At 37.6% G+C, this 22,645-nt stretch overlaps 1 protein-coding gene across 1 annotated transcript; it reads left to right on the forward strand.

The window, feature by feature from the left end:
* The first annotated feature begins 7,750 nt into the window (after positions 1 to 7,750).
* On the forward strand, positions 7,751 to 11,190 carry LOC121728783 (splicing factor YJU2). The gene is made up of 5 exons (XM_042117057.1): positions 7,751 to 7,912; positions 7,997 to 8,209; positions 8,445 to 8,619; positions 9,665 to 9,842; positions 10,755 to 11,190. Exons 1-5 carry the CDS (start codon positions 7,889 to 7,891, stop codon positions 11,116 to 11,118), a joined length of 954 nt encoding a protein of 317 aa, XP_041972991.1. The 5' UTR covers positions 7,751 to 7,888; the 3' UTR covers positions 11,119 to 11,190.
* The last annotated feature ends 11,455 nt before the right edge of the window (positions 11,191 to 22,645 follow it).

Genomic DNA, 22,645 nt, shown 5'->3' on the forward strand with positions numbered 1-22,645 from the left:
CATTGCTATGCGGATGATAGTACAGGTGATGCTGTATATACTGGCTCCCCTAATATTTCTAGGCAAAATGTCACTGAGAGTCGAAACGAACTTGTGTCTAAGGTGGATAATTCATTGGAGAAGGTCTCTGAATGGGGTAGACGTAACTTAGTCCAAGTCAACCCCGCCAAGACACAAGTCTGCGCGTTCACCACTAAAAAGTCACCAATGGTCGTTTATGCTTGTTTCGAGGGCACATCTTTAACCATCTCCCCTAGCATTGAGATACTTGGCGTCAACATATCGAGCGAAGTCCAGTTCCGATATCATCTTGAGGGTAAGGCCAAATTAGCCTCGAAGAAGCTTGGTGTTCTTAAGAGCGAGACAGTACTTCAGTCCGGACCAACAAATCTACAAGGCGCAGGTTCGGCCTCATATAGAATATTGTTCTCATCTCTGGGCAGGGGCGCCAAAATACCAACTGCTCCCTCTGGATCGTATCCAACGAAGGGCCGCTCGAATTGTTGACTGCCATAGTGTTTCAAACAGCTTGGACCCCCTGGAATTACGCCGAGATGTAGCTTCACTCTGCATCCTCTATCGGTTGTATCACGGGGAGTGCTCTGAGGAATTGTTCGGAATCATACCACCTGCAACTTTTCGCTATCGTCCCACGCGAAAAACATACCATCCTCATCACCTTGGTGAGTGGCAGTCTTCCACAGTGCGTTTTTCGCGTAACTTTCTGCCGCGCACTGTAAAACTCTCCTGCAAACCTTCAAGAAAAGAGCGTATTCCCTCTTAAAAGGCCGGCAACGCACCTGCAGCTCTTCTGATGTTGCGAGTGTCCATGGGCGACGGTAGTTGCTTACCATCAGGTGACCCTTTTGCTCGTTTGCCCCTTTATTTAATAATAATAATAATAAAAATAAACAGTTGTTATGTAGATTACCATGGATTATATTTTGGCAAAAAGACGTCAACGGAAAACAACATCGATTGCGAAAAGCGTGCGCAGCGCCCGCGCCGTGTGCCCGCCATCCGCCGCGCGTCTGCGCTGTCCAGCTAGGCTATTCTCTAAGGAACACGTTAAGGCTGTGCTCTCCGCTGTTATCACGGATGTCGCAGCCGTCACATCGTTCGCTGATACCACGGCTGTAGAATTCGTATTCTCTTAGCTCTATTAGCTCGTCGACGATGTCTCGGCTGCGGCTGTCGGCGAGGCTGCGGCTCAGATAGTGGACTCGACTATAGATACATTTTTGTCTTAGGAATTTTAGTTATTTTGTCCCGATAAACTCTATATTATTAGAACTTTTATAGTAATAATCATTTGTAGTACATATTTGAACCAATTCAAATAGACAAAATTATTAATGCATCGAAAAAATATCCAAAAAGTTGAAAGTACCAAGATATGAACCTCGTATCCATTGAGTTACTCGTCGCATAAAAAAAAACTCGCTTGGCCTTCTACACTTACGTATGTAAACAAAATATAAAGAATGTAAACAAAAGTGCAAACCAAGGGACATGAAATAGATGAAACTTCATTTAAATACTTATAGCTTTAGTTTTGCTGTTTACAAAAAGAATTTCTACTAGCTACGCGATAAGAGTAGTGTACCTCGGCTCGAGTGACCCGCGCCAACCACTTGAAATATTTCGTGGAACATAATATTTCATAAACATTGAATAGTCTTTGTCTGAGATTCGTGAAAGTTGGATTCTTGTTTCGTAAATCAATGTGGTTTCGTATAAGTGAATAAGTAATAATCTAAATGTGCTACGTAAAAATTAACTAATATTGAATACTTGGTATGTACCTAACTATGTACCCGCGTATGTTTAATGTTTTGTACTCAGTGTTCATACAAGCTCTAAGTTAAGTGTAAAAAAACTCGATAAAAACGCCGTTTAGTATGTAGAAGAAAGTTAGATACTAGAAAGATTTATACAAAACGTGAATTTCAAGATTTTTGTGTGGAGTTACAATCCGGGACTCGGAAGTCGGGACTCGGGCTCTAGCGACTTTTTGAGGTAAGCCGTAAGAGTTATTTTTATAGTGACTTAGCATTTGACTTTCGGTTTAAACGTAAAAAAAATTAAAACAGTGCATTAATTAGGGTGTACATTTCAGTAAATAAGTACAAAATCATACAAAATCTTTGGCGACAGCCACGAAATAGTAGCTTTTCGTTTGACATTAAAAGTTGTAGGCGTTCGCCGAGGCTGTAATCGAAGCTGTAGGCTGTTGAGCTTAGAGAATACGAATTTCTTACATGAAATGTCAAAAAGTGATTCTATATCACTCCGCTTACAGCCGCGCGGCGCTAGTATCGAACAGCCTAGAAAACATAAACAAGTGAATACCAATCTCGATCTCACGGCTGTAACAGCCGATGTAATTACGGCTGTTTTAATATTTGCTCTTAGAGAATAGCACTGCTGTGCCCATACTATTTTTGACCGACTTCCAAAAAGGAGGAGGTAATACGTTCGGCTGTATCTTTTTTTTGTAAGTATGTTCAACGATTACTCAGCCGTTTGTGGTCCGATTTTCAAAATTATTTTTATGTTGTATAGGGTTTAACTCGAATTTGGTACCATGTTCACAAAAGTGGTGATCTGATGATGGGATCCTTGAGGAATCGAGGGGACTCCTTGAAATTTGTATGGAAACATAATATAAGTAGTGATTTTAATTTTTTCTGAAGTATTACGAGGCACATGCTACCAAAAAATAAGACTTCATACCAGGTTATACCGAATGGTAAAACCGAGTCTTACTTTTTGGTCCACCTTAGATCCGAAGGTACCCAACAGAACTTTTGAATCCTTATAGATACAGTTTCGGGGATTTTGGCGTTGTTTAAACCTGCAAGAATAAGCCAATATATCAATTTGATTAATCATCATTACAATTATAATTATACCATGGGTCATCACGTTATGATCCAATTAGTGATACTTTTCGTCATAGCTGGGCACCGTTAATCAAATAGTTAAGAGGAGTCCAGGTCCACACCGCCCTTTTTTCCATACAAACGTTGTCCCCTGTTTCCTCCCTGGATAATGCTAGTAGAGTTATATTTTTTTTCCTGAATATCTACGGCCACTAATACAATGTCCCTATGTTTCCTTTTTTTCATAATTTAATTTTTAAATAAGATATGAACGTTCAAAAATCCAAAAAAATGGCCAGATTTTCCGCTGTGTTCAAACATCCAGAAAACAGATTTGGCTAGATTATACAAAAAAAAAAAACATAGGAACACAGCTCAAGCCTTTCTTTAAGAGGATACACCAGGGGCGAGAGTAATTGAAAATAGGTATTTGAAAATGTATTGCTGTCTCACCAATCTCAAGTCTCCCATCGAAGAGCGCGACAGAGACAACACGACAAAAGTTCTAATAAAAGAACAGAAAATCTTCGATTCGCTGTCCGCTGTTTCCTTCTCCAAAACTTAACCGATTTAAGTACTTTTTTCATTAAGAATTAAAGCAAGGCTTGAGCTGTGTTCCTGTTTTATTTTTTTGTATATTTTAGCCAGTTTTGTTTTCTGGGTGTTTGAACACAGGGGAAAATCTGGCCATTTTTTTGGGTTTTTGGAGGTTCTTATCTTTTTTAATAATAAAATTATGAAAAAAAGAAAACATAGGGACATGCTAATAGTGGCCATAGATATTCAGGAAAAAAATCATAACTCTACTGGCATTATCCAGGGAGGAAACAGGGAACAACGTTTTAGGGTTGTTGAGGAAGTGGATTATGAGAAAGAGGAGGAGGAGGAGGAATTGTCACTCGCAAATTTAGAGGATGCGGATGAGGAAGAGGATATTTTTTGAGGAAGAGGATGCGGATGAGGAAGAGGATGAGGAATAGGATGATAGGAAATTATAAATACTAGCGGACCCAAACCAAAAGCCTTTGTGCAGTCTGTACATAACAAGGTACATACATTACACAAAAAATAATTAAAAGGGTATTTTCCAGTGGACCAAACTATGAATCTATACCGTTCTCAAAACACAGAATAAAGAATCATCAAAATCGGTCCAGCAGTTAAGAGGAGCTCCGTAACATACACAACACACGCACACAAAAATAATCGGCTAAGTGCGAGTCGGACTCGCGCACGAAGGGTTCCGTACCGATATAGAGAAAAAATAGGCCAAAAATTGTGTTTTTTGTATGGGAGCCCCCCTTATTTTTATTTTATTTTATTATAAATCATTAAAGTACACATACAATTAAGGACTTTGTGAAAATTTCAAGTGAGTACCTATTGCCATTATTGATTACGAGCAAAAAAGGCCAAAAAATCAAGTTTGTTGTATGGGAGCCCCCCTTAAGTATTAATTTAATTTTGTTTTTAGTATTTGTTGTTATAGCGGCAACAAAAATACACAATCTGTGAAAATTTCAGAAGGCTAGCTATAGCCGTTCTTGAGATAAAGTTTGGAGACAGACAGACAGACGGACAGACATCGAAGTCTCAGTAATAGGGTCCCGTTTTTATTAAGATGAGTGAATGATACAATTGTCGCGCTCTGGCGTGTGCGTTGCCATGATTGGATACGCCGTAGGCGACGCGCATGCGCAGTGAAATTCCTCATAAATTCCTCTTAAATTTTGAGGAAGCGATAGCGGAAAAGGATTTTTTATTTTTATTTATGAGGATGCGGTAACGGATGAAGAACCTAAAATATTGCGGAACTTCCTCATTATGAGGAAGCGGAAGAGGAATCCTCAGCAACCCTACAACGTAACATGGAAAAACGGCGGTGTGGACTCCTCTTAATCTTTAATGAAAAAAGAACTTAAATCGGTTAAGTTTTGGAGAAGGAATCAGGGGACAACGAATCGTTGATTTTCTGCAGTTGTCTCTATCGCGTTCTGCGGTATAGGCTTGAGGTAAAGGAGACTATATAAAGGAGACTATAGCTGTTACACGTACTTTTTTTTCATATATCTAGCCCCTGGTGTATCCTATTAACTTCGTTAATCGTTAATCCGCTACAAAAAAAGTAAACTTCGTTAAACGTTAAAGCGTTACATTTCGAAATAATTAACGCAAGTTAACGTTAATCGTTAATCCGTTAATTTGTGAAAATTGCATTTTTATATCTTTGCTTTAGTGAACTTATGAAACCTGTTGATTTAGGTTCTGGAAGTTAACAGTGGGGCTAAAATGGTCACATTTAGCAATTTCTCTCAATCAATTATTCAGCAAATGAATTGTCAAAACTGTCAAACTGAGAAATGTCAAATTAGTACGAATTACTAGACATGAATTGCAAGCAGACTTGCATTTTGCGATTTAAAAAAAATGAATCATATTATGATTCACAATATGATTCTCTGAGATGGATAAATTTCTCCTTTTATAGTCCCACTAGCTGTTGCCCGTGACTTCGTCCGCGTGGACTTCAGTTTATAGCGCGCGGTGTCACAGTATAGCAATATGACATATCCCTACAGTAGTGAAACGAATGTACTTGCGCAGAGCAACGGAGGGGTACCCGCGGGGAAGCGGGCGGCGCGGGCCCGCGTATACAAACTCGCGGAGTTTGTATACCTGCGCGCACAGGGGTGACGTTGGCGCGTTGTCTACGAATTTTGTGTTGTAAAACGATAACTTATCTTATAAACAACGGGATATTATAATAAATGTTCAGTGTACGGACGTAAATCTGATTCAAAAAACAAAAAGGATTTAAATTTTCATAAATATCGGCTCACAGTTTACACTAATATTGTGTTGGCCTTGGTGGCACTTTTTTGCATCTCTGTTTTATTGTTTACGTTGTAAGAAGTGTGACAAGGAGAGAAACAATATAGAATAAATTAAAAATCTGTCAAATACCCTGTTACATACTAATTAGTACTTACCTAGCTAGGGACACACACCAAAGTGTAACATTTTGTCCTTTGGACCGCCCTTACCGCGCACGTAATAAAAGTTTTGAACAGGGATGTTAGACGGCCACTTGGAAATCCTTGTATCGAAAACTGGTATCGGAGACAGAAAACTGGTACGCCTGTGCTCCGCTCCGGCGCTGCGAACACTGATGACAAACGATGAGTAGTCTTGGTACACTTGGTACACGACAAAATATGTAAATATAACACGCTGATTAAACAGATTAAATGATAACATTTGCATTACAAGCACAATATTTTATTTTTATTTTATTTCCCGTTCCGTGGCAACCCTGGCATATCTGCTCGGTACCTACATCGGTGGCGGCATCGTGCTACTGGATCAAAGGCGTTTCGTTACTGTAGGGACTATACTTCACTCGGGCTAACTTGTTGCTAGCGGTCGTTGACTCCCTGTCAAAAACTTGTCATTTTCCATATAAACCGCGATTGACAATGAAGTGTCAGATATTGTCAATCGTGGTTTTATATGGAAAATGACAAGTTTTGACAGGGAGTCAATGACCGCTAGCGACAAGTTAGCCCGAGTGGAGTATAATATTGCTATACTGTGGCGGTGTCAACAAACTTGCTGTCAAATGCTTTTTAAAACCCTGGTACCCCTTAAATCAAAATACCCAAAACAGTGCAGTGTGCACATAATATATTTTTTTTTAAATTAAAGTTTTTTATACCAAATTTTAAAGCTTATTTAGCTTTATACAACTTAGCTGCATTACACAACTTTAGCTTTGCCCATAAACTATTTAGTATTTATTATTGGTAGGCTGTTTTTTCTGATATCTATGTTGGTAGGTGAGTTCGTGTATAACAATCGAAAGATCGGAAAAAATCGAAAAATATAGCTCAACATGGTACCACCTCTTATAGAAATACATATATGAGCAAGCGATATCGCGATCTAGGCGACTCTTGGCGCCATCTGTTATGAATTTTTGGAACTAACTTAATTTGAACAAATTTACGCATTTTCACCCCCTTACAACCCCTTTTTCCAGTCAAAAAGTAGCCTATGTCTTTTCTCAGGCTTTAGACTATCTGTGTACAAAATTTCATTACAATCGGTTCAGTAGTTTTGGCTTGAAAGCGAGACAAACAGACAGACAGAGATACTTTCGCATTTATAATATTAAGTATAGATTGTGTCATATCATAAGCAACATTTCTAGGAGGGGGGCGGGTTTGAGGGGGCTGCGCCCCCCCATGTAGGGGGCGGGGGCAAGGCCCCCCGCATATTTATCAAATGATACTCGAAATCTGTATGTTTAGTTGAGATTACAATAATTTCGTTATGATATACACTTTAATTAATAACTTAGTATAGTACTGTTGATGATGATGATGATGATGAAATAATTTGCATTGTAGTATATGCTTCCCGTTTTTAAAACAACGCCGAACCCCCCGAACTTGTTTCAACTTAGATTCAAGAGTTCTGTACAGCACCTTCGGAACCAGGGTATACACTGGTGCAAAATGTTACTTTTTGGAAGTGTATGCACATAATCCTTCAGAAAAAGTTAAAATCACTAGATATTTCAATATAAATTTCAAGGAGTCCCCTCGATTCCCCATGGATTGCATCATCAGATCACCACTTTGGTGACCATTGTACCAAATGACGGCTGTATGCTATACAACAACAAAAGAATTTTGAAAATCGGTCCACAAACGGCGGAGATATCTGCGAATAAACATAAAAAAAATAACATAGGTCGAATTGAGTAACCTTCTCCTTTTTGGAAGTCGGTTAAAAAAGCCGAGCGCCGTTATAAGAAAAAGAAAAGACTCAAGTGTCAACTGTCATGTAGTGATTGTGAGGTTAGTTTCGTTGTGTTTTGGTCTAGTTTTGGTTAACTCTTGGAAAAATAATTTTTATTTTGTATTCAATAAGTTGAATTAGTGGTAATTTATCTTTGTTAAAATCTTTTTATAGCAGCATAATAAAACCCATATCCAAAAATGTCTGAAAGAAAGGTTTTAAATGTAAGTATTGCTTGTGCTTACTTTTTCCTTCCGATTATAATTCCCCTAGGCTAAATTATAGGTATCACGCTTTATTTGTTTTAGAAATATTATCCCCCGGATTTTGATCCATCAAAAATCCCTCGCATGAAATTGGCGAAAAACCGTCAATATACTGTTCGTCTAATGGCACCTTTCAACATGAGATGCGCTACTTGTGGGGAGTATATTTACAAGGGAAAAAAGTTCAACGCAAGAAAAGAGGATGTTGAAAACGAAGATTATTTGGGAATAAGAATATACAGATTCTATATCAAAGTGAGTATAGTAATAAATGTTAATTATGAGGAAGGAAATATCATACCCAATATTTTAAAGGAATTTTTCATATATAACGAGTGACACAATACAACATCTTTCTTGAAATTTTAGGAAAAACATAAAAAAATTAACATAATGTTTAAGCACATTTATACTGGACAGCAAGAAAATTATTTTTATGCAACTAAATACTATATTACTATAATAAAAAAACGTTTTTATCCAATTTCAGTGTACTCGCTGTCTACAAGAAATTTCATTCAAAACAGACCCTAAGAATACAGATTATGAAATAGAAGCTGGGGCCACCAGGAACTTTATGGCTTTAAAGTTAGCAGAAGAACAAGCCAAGCGGGAAGAGGAAGAACAGAAAGAGGAAGAAGCAAATAATCCTATGAAATTATTGGGTAAGTTGAGTCACTATTGAAGAAAATATTATTAATTTGCCAGAATAATTATTTACACCATCTAAAGGTGCTCCCTTATTGTAACATTATAATAGATTCTACTGAGCATTACATTATACCAGTGTTTCCCAACCTGTGGTCTGAGTCCAGAGTATATAATGGGGGTCCACGGTGTCGTCTCTGGACCATACAAATTCAGATTTTTTTGCTGTTTATTTCATTAAGGGGGTCCCTAAAAACTGTACATTATTTCCTAGGGGTCCGTGGCAGAAAAAGGTTGGGAAACACTGCATTTTACTTTACTATCTCCCTGACCGACGACCATTCTCATGTAATGTCTAATTATAGGTTACAAGTTATGTCAAATTATGTATTATTACAAGGTGTGCATTGTAATGATCGGTTCTCCTCCTTCACTGATGTATTGCTTAACTCTGTACATTACATGTAATTGCTCCCGGTGCAGGAGCCCCTTAAACTGCAATATTTGTTTTGATTATAGATGTTGTGGGAGACTTTCTATTAGTAAAAGGGTTTCACATTTACCCCAAGAAGCTTTACATTTTTCTGCAATAAATAGGAGCCTATCTCCTTGTGTCACTCACTGTTGTCCACAGTCCACACTCCACAAAGTTGGTTAAATAGTTTCTAAATCTAATATTTATTTCTAAACTTTATATAACTACATCCTCTTTTTATTAATTGTATCATTAAAGACTAAAGATTATTAGTTTTAAAAGGAATGTTGGATATAGTAGACTTTTGAATGCCAAAAAACCACTGCACCAATGGCATTTTGGTGAGGCTGCAAGGCAATTTTGTTTAAGGGCTAAGTGAGTTGTCTAGTGAAGACACAGTAGTAGTTTTACAATAATCAACTCATGCAAACCCCCTGAAATGGCAACATGGGCTACAGCTACTATCTAAATACACAAAACATAAACTTATAATGTAGTTTTAAAATTTAATTGTTATTCTAGATATTATTAGTGATATTTTAGTTTTGTGTTTATGATAATAAAATACTATTACCTTTCAATTGCAGAGTATAGAACAGAACAATCAAGACAAGAGATAGAGCTGTTAGAAAGTCTTGAAGAGTTGAAGGAGTTGAATCGACGACAGAGGTCGGTGGATTATGAGAGTATGTTGAAACAGTATCAACCCGAAACACCAGAAGAAAGAAAAGCCAGGGAAGAAAAGGAAGACAATGAGTTTATCAAGTATGTTGTTTAATTTTTACAGTTCCGTATCCAAAGGGTAAAAATGGGACCCTATTACTAAGACTTCATTGTCTGTTCGTCTGTCTGTCTCCAGGCTGTATGTCAAGAACCGCTATAGCTAACCTTCTGAAATTTTCACAGATTGTGTATATCTTTTGCCGCTATAACAACAAATACTGAAAACAAAATAAAATTAATATTTAAGGGGGGCTCCCATACAAAAAACGTGATTTTTTTCGGCCTTTTTCGCTCTATATCTATAAAGGGAAGAGGTAGACACTTGAATTTTTCACACATTCTTTTGTTATATATGTACTTTAGTATTTAATAATAATATTAAAATAAAATAAAAATTTAAGGGGGGCTCCCATACAAAAAACACAATTTTTAGCCTATGTGCTCTGTATCAGTACGGAACCCTTCGTGCGCAAGTCCGACTCGCACTTGGCAGATTTTTATTGTTTATTTCATAGTGTGAAGGGCCTCGTTAATCCAGAGAGGCAAAAACGAGACCCTTTTCGAATTATCGAAGCGTCCAGATTATAGTATGCAATATTTAATTCCCATATTTAATGTTAATAAAACTCACGTTTATGTTTGTAAGCATCTGTTTTATTAAAGGAACTAAAGAATTTTTAACCTAACCAGCGATCACCAAACAAGCGGGAGTCCGTATTACCGATGCCCTACTGTAAATCAAAGAAAGCTATCCTGTTTTCTGTTAATTAAAACCAAGTTATACCACTATATTCTTTTTAAAATGTGATAAGTAATAAAAATTATATCAAGCTCTGTAAAAGAAAAATAAGCTATGTAAAATTTTATAATTCAAATTTATAATTTCAGAGAACTTTACTAATACTATCCAGACTTTACTGCATTTTTTATGGATTTTTTTATTTATTTTTTCAGGTCAGTTAAATTCAATAATCCATCTACAAAGCACAAAATTGTGACCGAAGAAATAATTGAGGAGGTGACAGAGGGAGAACCTAGTGTAAAAATTACGAAAACAGATACAAAAGACAATATCAATGTTGCAAAAATTAGCACTACTAAAAATGAAACATGGAATAAGAGTATTGGTGTACTATCAAAGAAGACAACATTATCAAATCTCGTGGTAAAAAAATCAGCACAACCACCATTGAATCAGGTTAAGATTGAAAAAGAAGAAACTTCACAATCAGAGAAGATAAAAGAAGAAAAGCCGTCACAATCAGGAGGATTATCACTGTTAGCTAATTATTCGGGGAGTGATAGTGATTCAAATTGAAATTGTAATTTTGTGGAGTACAAGCAAACAAAAGAGTTGTGAAATATAATTTATTTTAATGAGAAACAGGTATTTTTTGTAGTTTTTGAGCCATTACCCTACTATATACGATAATCACATTAATAATACCCCCCACACCGGTTTCGGTGAAGGTCGCCCATTTTATTGAAACCAGGCCAGGTACCCAGGAGTAATTTTATAGTGCCCAAGTGTGTGCGCAGTACACAAGAGCACTCTCTATTCCTTTACTCTCATATATTTTATAATCAAATTATGCATTCGTTAAGCCTGAGAATAGATTTTTATCTATTCTTTATATTTATAGGGGAGAGGGGGCTAGATTTAACAGGGGTATTAACAAGTCTACTACTACTTTAAATGACGATACGTTCAGACATTCAATTGCCCACACCTTCCTCCACACATTGCCCACCGGTCGCCGCGTTATGAAGTTATTGTACGTCGGTGCAAAAATACAGGTAACCGAACATTTTTACGTCTCGAATTTTTTGATTCATGCTTTAAGAATTTAGTTTTGTCATTGCAGATTTTTACATAATTAATGGTTATTTAGTTGTTAATTACATTTTCGTGTTATTTGATTAAAATATACATATAGTTTTTTTTTAAATAATTAGTTATTAGATATACTTACTTAACAAAATAAAAAAATAAATAATAAATAAATATATAAAAAAATAAAAGGTCCCCGGGGGCTAGTTTTAACAAAAGGAACGGGGTAAGTATTAACCCGTTAATATTTGGTATTACAAGCCATTTGGAGCTGCATCTGCCGAAAGAGGTACGTGGATCACTCTGGCGGCAGCGGTACACGCTATTGGCAACACCATACCACAGATGTTCATATTTCCGAGGATCAGATTCAATTTTTGTTGCAAGCGGTCCACTAGAATCCATAGCAGCTCAGGGTGGATGACAGAAAAAGAAATTTATGTTATTTGAGAGAAGTTTTTATTGTTATTTAACATTTGTATATCAAAAATAAATAAATTACCATTTTAAAATTGTTTTGTTTATTACTTCCATGGTTAAATGAATTTCTAACAAGTTTGGCTAGCGTTAATACTTACCCCGACACTGTTAATATTTGCCCCCGAAACGGGGCAAGTTTTAACCGCTGACTTTTTAAAAAATGCGTCTCCCTTCGAATCCAAGTAATTTAGATGAATTTTTAGCTTAGTATGTTATGCAAGTCATATAAATTTCCGTTACTCTGGTATAAAATAATAACAAAGTTTTCAAATTAAGAAAAGAATTAATGACAATATTAAAAATCTGTTAGAACTTGCCCCCCTTCCCTCTCCCCTACTATAAAATAATTTATATGGCAAAACAACGTTGCCGGGTCAGCTAATATCTATATATTAATAGCTCGATAAAAAGTCAAATCGGACCAGTAGTTCCTGAGATTAGCGCGTTCAAACAAATAAACTCTTCCGCTTTATAATATTGGTATAGAATAATATATTATCTCCCACACCGATTTCCGTGACGGTGGCCCGTTGGCCGTTTCCAGGTCAGCCAGCCAAGCCAGGTCAGTTACGCAGGAGTAATTTTATAGTGCCCAAGTGTGTGCGCAGCGCAGTACACAGTAGCATTCTCTTTCCCTTTACTCTCATAACCCAGTGGGACGGAAGACCGACACAACTGGCGAGAGATCAGGCACAGGACCGACTTTTTACATGCCCCTGCGACGCGGCGCATGGATCTTGTCAGTTGTCAGACAACTAGGTGATCAACCAGCATTGTCCTAACCAAACTTTAAAATAACATGTTTCCAACGCGGGAATCGAGCCCATGATCTCCGAGTCAAGAGCCACGCCCTAAACCACTGGATCACGGAGGCGTTCAACCTTTGTGCTACAGGCTACAGCTTAGGTACGGGTTCCATACAAAAATGCCCCTTCTCCTTTTAAGCATTGAAATGTCTACCTGCAAATTAACTATTATGTTATTTTCCTAACTAAGCCTCCCAAGCCATCAAAAATGATTTAGATTTCTAATTAACCTATCGGGATTACGTTGACTTGAATCGCAGCGACAATAACCGACCAAAAAGTCGTGGTGACAATCGGCTTACGTGATAAAGAACCTGAATTCTGAGGTAGTGCGTTTTTGTTAAGGCGACCTTCCATTTATAATGTGTCGAGTGCAACCGTGCAATGAAAAGTTACTTTAGAGTGAACCAAGCCTATCTACCACTTCCACTTGTAGTTCTACGAGCTGACGATCTGCCGGGCTAGCACGGCCACTAGTAGAAATGCGAAAGTATGGACAAACTGTGGACAGAAACTTAAGGTGCCGTTCCGATCTTTACCGCGGCTAATCGCGACCGACAAAAATTCAATTAAAATGACAGACTTATATAATATCCTAGTTTATGACATGCATATGTCATAAAGTAGGATATTATTTGAATTTTTAGGACTATAGTCTGTCATAATGTGGCATTTTGGTAGTGGAACGAAAAAAGATCGGAACTTCACCTTAAGTTTATCTCCACAGTTTGTCTATACTTTCGCATTTCTACTGGTGGCCGTGCTAGCCCGGCAGGTGAGTTCTTAACATTTTACTTTCTGCTAGTCATCAGTTTCATACACGACCTATGGAATCTCCATAGGTCGCCGACTATGAAAGTGGCCGGATAGTCGGCTTTACCGACTAGTCGGCACATCTCTAATAATAATTATAATAATATAATAAGTATATCATTTATTCAGTATTTACAATGATGGTGAGATACAATTATTATATTAGGGCTACTTAAACTAAATAAGTATTTAATGATTATAGTATTGCCTGAACTAGGATACCCTGTGTTTCAGGCGAAAATTAGTGCTACAATAATTATTACGATACAAACTATAGCTATGCCTTAAAGTTACAAATTAAATTAAGTAGTTATACTAACTATAATTATTATAGTTTTAAATTGCCTATACTTACTAATATTAATTTATTATTACACAATATTATACTTACTTAATCTTATTCTGATGTTCATTTATTGCAAAACCACTAGAAGTTTCTCTGTTTCCTCATAAGTCATATTTTGAAGAAATTTTTAAGGCTTAATTTACAATTAAAATATATAACATAATATATATTTAACAGGACATTTATTCTTTTATAAAGAAGAGGACCTAAAAATATGAAGTACTTATCAGCAAAAGCATGTTTTGTATTTATTTCTAGTGGACAAACGATATCTTTCCGCCTTTTGTTGATGGAATCCGGGTAGAAGGGTAAAGATATGTGTTGCTTTAGTACTACGTTAAAGATGAAAAGCTGACGAACTGTTAGTACTTCAAATGACGTATAAAGCTGGTTAGTAGGGAAAAGAAAAGGTCGAAAGTTACATATTTTGATTATTGTCCTTTGTGCTCTTTCAACAGTTAGTAACAGCGTTTTTCACATTATTATAAATAAGTTGTAAGTTGTATTAAGGATTTCTGATGGGCATAAGCATAAAATCGATTCATGTTAAGAATGTTTTAAATTTTAATCTCTTCATGATATGAATTTATGCATTTTTTATTATTTTACATTTTAAGGTCCTTTTAGCATAATTGCTTGATCTTTTTCACTTGTGAGTTGTGATATTACCTATAGTCTAGTAAAACAACATCAATTATTGAAGCCATTCTTCGTTGAGCTTCGGGCTTGTGGCAAAGATTTATGAGATTTATATATTTTTTATAAGTCTTACCTGAACTAAGTCAATGTTAAATTGATCGAAATAAATCGGTTACGCGATAAACATTTTTTATTAGAAATTTTTCTAGAGTTCACTTGCTTTTGAAACTAATATTATCCGAAACATCTTACGCGCTGAAACTGTACCTACCTTTTGCTAAAAACTGTCTTGTGTTAGGTTTGCCAGTGACCAGGGCTCAAAGTAGGTATCTCCATACTAAATTTCAATGTACCTAATGTACCTACGTAAATCGATTTAGAATTTATCCACGTATTTAATATTTATCCATTTATAAGTACGGATGTATATTAGATATTATTTCATACGAGCTTTTGCCCGCGGCTTCGCTCGCGTTAAGAAGTATTATTATATACAAACTTTCATCCCCTATTTTAACCCCTTGGAGGTGGAATTGATCAAAATCCTTTCTTAGCGGATGCCTACGTCATAATATCTACCTGCAAGCCAAAGTTACGTGGCGATAATGTTCTAGTGATCTGTTCAGTGTTATACTATAATTTAAAGTTTTAACACATAACAACATAATGCGACTGCAAATTGACTTTTACACAAAAACTTTTCAGATAAATACGGATCGAGTCCCGGTTTTTTTCGTAAACATAAATACATTTTTTTTCGTGATATAACGGCCTCGACCGAGGTTCTGGGAAGTGCGGTGTCGCGGCGCCCGGAGCCCGTCGGAGCCGCCTAATAAATACTGCTGGGAAATATTGTGTTACGTCTCGGGGTGTTTTTGGGTGAGCGATTTGGCAACCTGATGCCCGATGACTATCGTAGTTACATAATCCGCTTGTAAACAATATATGGTACCGCCCGTACCGCCCGAACGTCAAGTAGCCAGATTAATCAGGTAGAAACTGGAGACTTGAAGCAAATTGTTATGACGACGGACGACCTTACATTCGTATATGATTGACCATGATCGACGTTGATTTTGCTGTTTGTGTGTCCCCTGTAACTTGTAAGTATAGATTTCATTGTGAAAGTGGCAGTGCCGCGAGAATAACTTAATTTAATTTTTGTATGGGCCAATGCATGCTCTGCGCTACAAAAAATTTACTCTTTCAGCGCAGCTACTTCCACGGTTATTAACAACATGTAAGTAAGTGGCACATACACACCCTAAAGTATTTAAAGATATGTACTTAATATATCCTGTATTCTAGATGTCTTTGCTAACAGGGTGCTAAGATGGTTATTTACGGCTAAATAGCAATAAATATAAATAGCTACGATTAGCAACCTGAACATCACAGCTAAAATATCAAAATACCATTATTTATTACAATTTACAGCGAAATTGACCATTGCGAAAAGTCAAAGAGTAAAAACCGGTAACAGCGCGGGTACCGCATACCTGCGCAATCAAACCTTCGATTAGGAGTTTAGGTGCTCATTTATCAAAATCCGTTGACTCGTTTGAAGTCTCTGATAAAAAGTAGATTAGCTTCTTGTTGTTAATTTGCAGGAATGTGCCTACGCACACTAACGAGTTATATTAAATTTAAGAAAAGTCTATATAATCCCTATAATTTATGGGTTTACTAGTATAATGACACCAGCTACGACGGTCGTAGAATGTTTTATAGTACGATCTAAGTTATATCTTTTATATAAAATTCTCGTGTCACAATGTTGTTACTTGTTACCGTATTCCTCCGAAACGGCTTTACTGATTTTTACCAAATTTTATGTGCATATTCAGTAGGTCTGAGAATCGGCTACTGGCTACTTTTTATTTTGATACTTGTGCATTTTGTTCACTAAATAATAGTAAATTACTTATTACAACTGACGGCGACCATTGTTTGTGCGACGGGATAGCGATGGACGTTACCACGGTGCCATACTTATTTAGTCACTTCAATAATAAAGTAGGTAATATGAGCGAAATACTTTATATTATATAGCAAAACAACGTTTGCCGGGAAAGCTAGTTAAAATTTAAAATCGTTACTGTAAATAATTAGGTATTATAATTTATAAAGCTGAAGAGTTTGTTTGAACGTGCTTGTCTTTATAACTACTTGACCGATTTTTATGTCATTTGGCACAGTTATAGAATAGACTACGGGAAAGAACATACCTAGGCTATTTTAGCGGGGAAAATGTACGGTTCTCGCCGAATTCTTTATATACGCGGGCGGCGCCACGTGAATCATCTGGTTGTGAACTTTTAGAAACTTTAGGTAAACTTTAATGTCGTCTACACCCTCCTTTTACTATGTCTACACTTCCCAGCCCTCATTCTATTTTTACTTGGCCTGTGGTTTCCCGGCTATTTTTAGAGTTTGTGACCAGAATGTTTAACATTCCCGCAATATTAATGGTATTAATAGGGGGATTTGTGGTTTACTAATATGATGATCGCGCTTTCTTGGTCGTTTGTAGTTCTAAGTTCTAACACATATTTTATTGGGCTTTTATTGCTGTATCTATTCTTAGATGGATATGTCGCAGCCGACTGGTTTAAATAGCCGTTCAATCAAACAGCTAGGTCTTTGACTGAACAACGCCATTCAATCACACGTCTAGCTTTTCTATTGAATATTTTAGTCGCTCAAAACGTTCAACACTAGGTACAGCTGATTCAAAAGCCGCCGTCTAATTGAAGTAGTTCAGCGCGCACCGCTGCGGCGCTAGGTGCGTTTTATTTACAATATGACGTCAACTAGCAGGTGTGCTGCGGCAGCAGCCGGCGACCGTCGTCAAACAAAAGGGGGGCCAAAACAAAAACAAACACAATCCAGAAAGTCCAAAAGTTGGTTAGGTTAGAACTGTGACTGTGCTGCGGCAGCAGCCGGCGACCGTCACAAAACACGCCTCAGAATTTTTTATTTTTACTTATTGCATTAAACTTTTGGTCACCCCTTAAACTTAATCCGAGAATAATCTTTCAATAAAATACAAAAAGTTTTCCTATTCTCCCAAATTACATATTAAGCTAATGGTCGCCCTAGTTAATTTGCCATTAAACCAGTTGGCTAAGCGTCGTCTAGCTGTAGTGTTGAACGTTGTAGTCAACAAGTCGGCTAAACGACGTATAGCCGTGTGATTGAATTTCGTTGTTCAGTCAAAGGGCTAGCTGTTTGATTGAACGGCTATTTAAACCAGTCGGCTGCGACATATATATTAAAATAAGTCTTGCTTGATGATAATAGGTTCTTTAATAATAATTAAATATCTCATGCAAATCTAAAGAATTATTATTCTTACTTTAACAGTTAACAATGTACCTAAACCCTGGCCCCTGGCTACTACCCGGTGATCTCGCGAAAAGTGTTAGGAACCGCGTCTTCAAGTAGTTTTGGAACATTTTTATCTGTAACAACAAATTCCTACTTTGATTAACTTCTAGCTTAGAAGACCCAATAATTAATTTTCATTCTCATGGTATTCTTTATTCCTTTTTCTTTAGTAAGTGCAACTTTTTTCTGTCTTTTGCTTATGGGAGAGAAAAATATTTCGCTTCTTTCTTAACAGCTCCCAAGACAGCTTTAGCATGTCCCCCAGGCACCCCTAAGATCATATTAACGAGCGAGGATGAAAGTTGAAAGACTTATCTAAAAGTTTACGTAAATATTACAAAATAGTACATATTTAGGTATATATGTCTCAGAAAATAACGTATTACTAGCAGGAAGCAAGGCAAGTACAATGTTAATTGCCATTTATACATCGTGGGGGTGGGATTTACAAGATGATCAGCAATTTCGGACAATGTGGGACCGGATGCTCCTTATGAGCATGATTGATTAAAGCCGCAACTTATTCAGCCTATAAATAATACCGTGTTAATGGAAGGCGGGTTTTAGTAATTGGGATACAAAATTCCTTACACACGCACACATGCATACACACACATCTATACGACACAAACACACACGCATGATCCTCTCGGAAATTTTCGTTGCGAGGTGGCTTTTGCTGACTAATTTCTTTCATTAACACAATTCTTTTGTCGATAAATTAAGTAAGAAAGACATTATACATTCGGCCCGGTTCAATAAAAATTATAGTAAATTGAAAAAATTAACTTCGTTCCTGCATATAAGGAGGAAGTTCCTCATCATAATCACCATAAATAAGTAATATTATGAGTTGAAGGATCAAGCATGTTTTTGAGAGTAATGAAAATTTTTACTACGAGTACTACTTAACTTACTACTTACTAACTTACTACTTAACTAGTAAGTAGTCAAAAATGTTTTATCCTTAAAGTGGGTATACAGTATAATAATAATAATAATAATAATAATAGCTCCCACACCGGTTTCGGTGACGGTGGCCGGTTTCATTGAAACCAGGCCAGCTACGCAGGAGTAATTTTATAGTGCCAAAGTGTGTGCGCAGTACACAAGAGCACTCTCTGTTCCTTTACTCTCATAACCCAGTGGGACGGAAGACCGACACGACTGGCGAGAGATCAGGCGCAGGACCGACTTTTTACATGCCCATCCGACGCATGGATCATCTTACTTGTCAGACAATCAGGTGATCAGCCTGCATCGTCCTAACCAAACTTGGAAATAACATGTTTCCAACGCGGGAATCGAATCCACGACCTCCGAGTCAAGAGCCGCGCTCTATACCACTAGACCACGGAGGCGTCGTATACAGTATACAGGGTGTAACAAAAACAAGTGATAATACTTTAGGGTGTGTACGTGTTCCTTGTAGAGAGTTCATTGTGAAAGTAGCGGCGCTGAAAGATCTAATTTTTTTTCACTTTTGTATGGGGAAACTCGTGACGTTCGGGCCCTTGCCCATACAAAAGTAAAAAAAAAAATTCGTCTTTCAGAGCTGCTACTTTCACAGTGAACTACTCTACAAGGAACACGTACACACCCTAAAGTATTATCACTTATTTTTGTTACACACTGTATACATTATATTCACTTAAACTACCAAACAAACTTACTAGAATGGCACAAGAATTAGGTACCTATACATACCAACTCAGCCAGTATACCTCAAACTCAAAGTGTCTAATAAGAATAGGTGGAAATCGCGGAGCTCTTTGACCTGTTCACTAGCATAATGTAAAACGCAGTGTATGCTTCGTACTGATATTGTACTAACATAAGACTTAGGAAAAATCTCAATGGCACCAGCTCTTACTGTAATAAGACTTTCTTTTGTGTTTCATCGAATTCCTTTGTGCGGGAGTTTCACATCATATCTAGTCTACTATGTTGTTGTCTATTTTTACCCGGCATTCCTGCGGTTTATTCTGTAAAGTATAAACTTCCCGCATTTTGTAATGAATCAATACTCCGATGCTCACAATGGCGCGGGCGACCTCCAGGGCAGGACGTCTCATTCATAAAGCTCAAACCTGATCCAGTTTTCAAAATAACGGCCGCGCCGAGCGTTTGTTGGACGTTCAATAGGACTCATCGAAGGTTTACCCCTTTGTGAGCTAGTAAGTGGGAGGTTTTTGCAAATTAAGTACTCGGCTGTGTTTTCCATGGTTGGCTGCAGAAGGCTGCACTTATCACGTAAGAGGCCCAGAAATGCCGTCGCAATTTTTACCAGTGAGGTGTCCACATAATCTTTATACTTAGTTCTCTCTTTTGTGTAAAATCTTCCTACTGAAATCTTATATTACGTCACCAGCTTTACCCCAAGAAACCGCGTTTGCAAATTTTGCTCATTTGCACGTAACATTCCTCAGATCAGGGGTTCCCAAACTTATTTTGTCTACTGCCCACTTTGAGAACAAATTATTTTTGGCGCCCCCATTGTTTCACCTACTATCTTATCTTTATTTAAATAAAGGGGGCTTTTGCGGAAGATTTGTTAAAAATAAATGCCAAATGAATCGTTTTCAAACCATATTTTTACCATTACCACCGACCTCATTTGCATTCCCGAATTTTGCATTTCAATTGCATCCAAATTAAAGAAAATTAGTCAATTTAAATTACAAGTCACTCCCCTCAAGCCTCTGTAGAGGCTTGGATTTCTACGCCCAGAAAAAATGGGGGGTGTGGGGTGGTGTCCTACACCGCCCCTGCTTTAGGCCTTCATTCAGCAAGCCCCCTTGTTTAGCCCATTATCGCCCACTTTGGGAAAGGCTGCCTTAGATAATAATGCGAGCTGCCTGCGTCCGGTTTTGGATCCCATCAGTTATAACGGCGATAACTCCGCCGCTATCGCGAAACAACATTTATCCGTCAGCCGACAGCCGACAGGTCCAAATATTCGCTGAAGATTCATAAATTAGTAATTACAAAGTAAATTAAGTAATCAATTTAATTTGCTAGCTACTTGGGCAAGTAAAAAGTATATTTAGGGGGCGTATATTAATTACCTGAGGTGTTCTAGGGGGGGAGGATCAAACTAAATCTTTCCAAATCTCACTTGGGGGATCCAACGGGTCGTAGCAAATATAACGCATTTAATAGATTTTCTTCTCTTATCTTACGAAATCTCACCAATAGGGAGAGGGGGGCAAAAAATCCTCAAAATTGTCTCTCCAATTTTAAAACGAAAAGATTTGAAATTGGAATATTATGCTACTACAGTCTACATGAGACGCCAAAATTCGTTTATCGTGCGGGCACCGTACATTTCCGGTACTCAAAGTAGGACTCAAAAACCTACCTGCATGCCAAACGGTTCAGGGTTTGGGCGTGAAGAGGTAACAGACAGACCGACAGACATAACCGACGTTTAACTACAAAGTTTATAGACAATTCAGTTTTCAATTCGCCAAGAAGTTATTGCATGAACCTTCGTAAAGCGAGTAAGGTTTGGGATATTCAGAGGTAGGATAACAATGGGCCAATATTATAATTTAGGACACGTAAACATGAATAGATATTACCAAATTAGAAGAAACACGAGTAGTACAATGGAATTCTACAGGAGAGGTCGGAGCACAACGCTCCGATATCAGCGCATACGAGCCGGAGATAACATGAGAAACTGACCATTAAGGTTATGACGAGCCATCCACATTCCTGCCCAACAAAAGCTACGGTGCGATTAAAATAACACCTTCGTAGAACGTATACCTACGTTTTATTTTCGGGTCCGTATCGTTTCCGCCGGGCCCCGTGGTATTTTTTCCGAGTTGAAAAAACTCGCCGTCCTAATAACAATAAGATCAAAACTAGCCGCGACTACAATGGTCCGAGCGCCAGGCTCCGAGCGCTTCCAAGGCGCTTCCAAGAACTCGAGCCCTTTCCAAAAAAATCCGAATCGTCATGGCCCACGGGCAAGTTGGCAAACTTCGTCGGCTAACCGTTACGAATCCGACGACAATGGTGTCTAGAGGTTGCTAATTGATTCGGCATTATCATATTAATAGCTTCTAATCTTTCAGCCGCAAACCTCGGTTTGAACTGGAGGGAAAATCGCACTCCACCTCGCTCATACACAGTAAATACTCAAACCATGCTCATACTTTACGCCCGTTTATTCGGAATAAAACTGCTATCTGGGAGCACGGCAGTGCTCCCGCCAAGCTTTTTAGCAAAGGCACGGCCGTAGCATACTTTTCTCAAAGCGGTTCGCGGCTTTTTCACACCCCCTTTATCTTCGATGTTAACCAAGCTAGGGATTTAGAATTTCGGTGACTAGGAGCAAGTATTAAAACTAGCTTAACCTCCAAATAACATAACATTTCGATAAATAGTTTAATAGTTACGGATGATCAAAGTTACTACATTTTGTCACTCACTGACTGACAGATCATCAAAATTCTAAGGTATTTCTAGCAGACTTAGAATCTTGAAATTTGGCAACAAGGTAGGTTATCCACAATGAAAGGAAAAATTA

This window comes from Aricia agestis, chromosome 7 (genome assembly GCF_905147365.1).
Source record: "Aricia agestis chromosome 7, ilAriAges1.1, whole genome shotgun sequence".
Taxonomy (NCBI): Eukaryota; Metazoa; Arthropoda; class Insecta; order Lepidoptera; family Lycaenidae; genus Aricia; species Aricia agestis.

What these genes read in the sequence shown, in the direction of transcription:
- LOC121728783 (XM_042117057.1), top strand. Translation starts at nt 7,889, where the DNA reads ATGTCTGAAAGAAAGGTTTTAAAT. An exon ending in TATACAGATTCTATATCAAA is followed by an intron (nt 8,210 to 8,444) that starts GTGAGTATAGTA and finishes ATCCAATTTCAG; the next exon opens with TGTACTCGCTGTCTACAAGA. An exon ending in GAAGACAATGAGTTTATCAA is followed by an intron (nt 9,843 to 10,754) that starts GTATGTTGTTTA and finishes TTATTTTTTCAG; the next exon opens with GTCAGTTAAATTCAATAATC.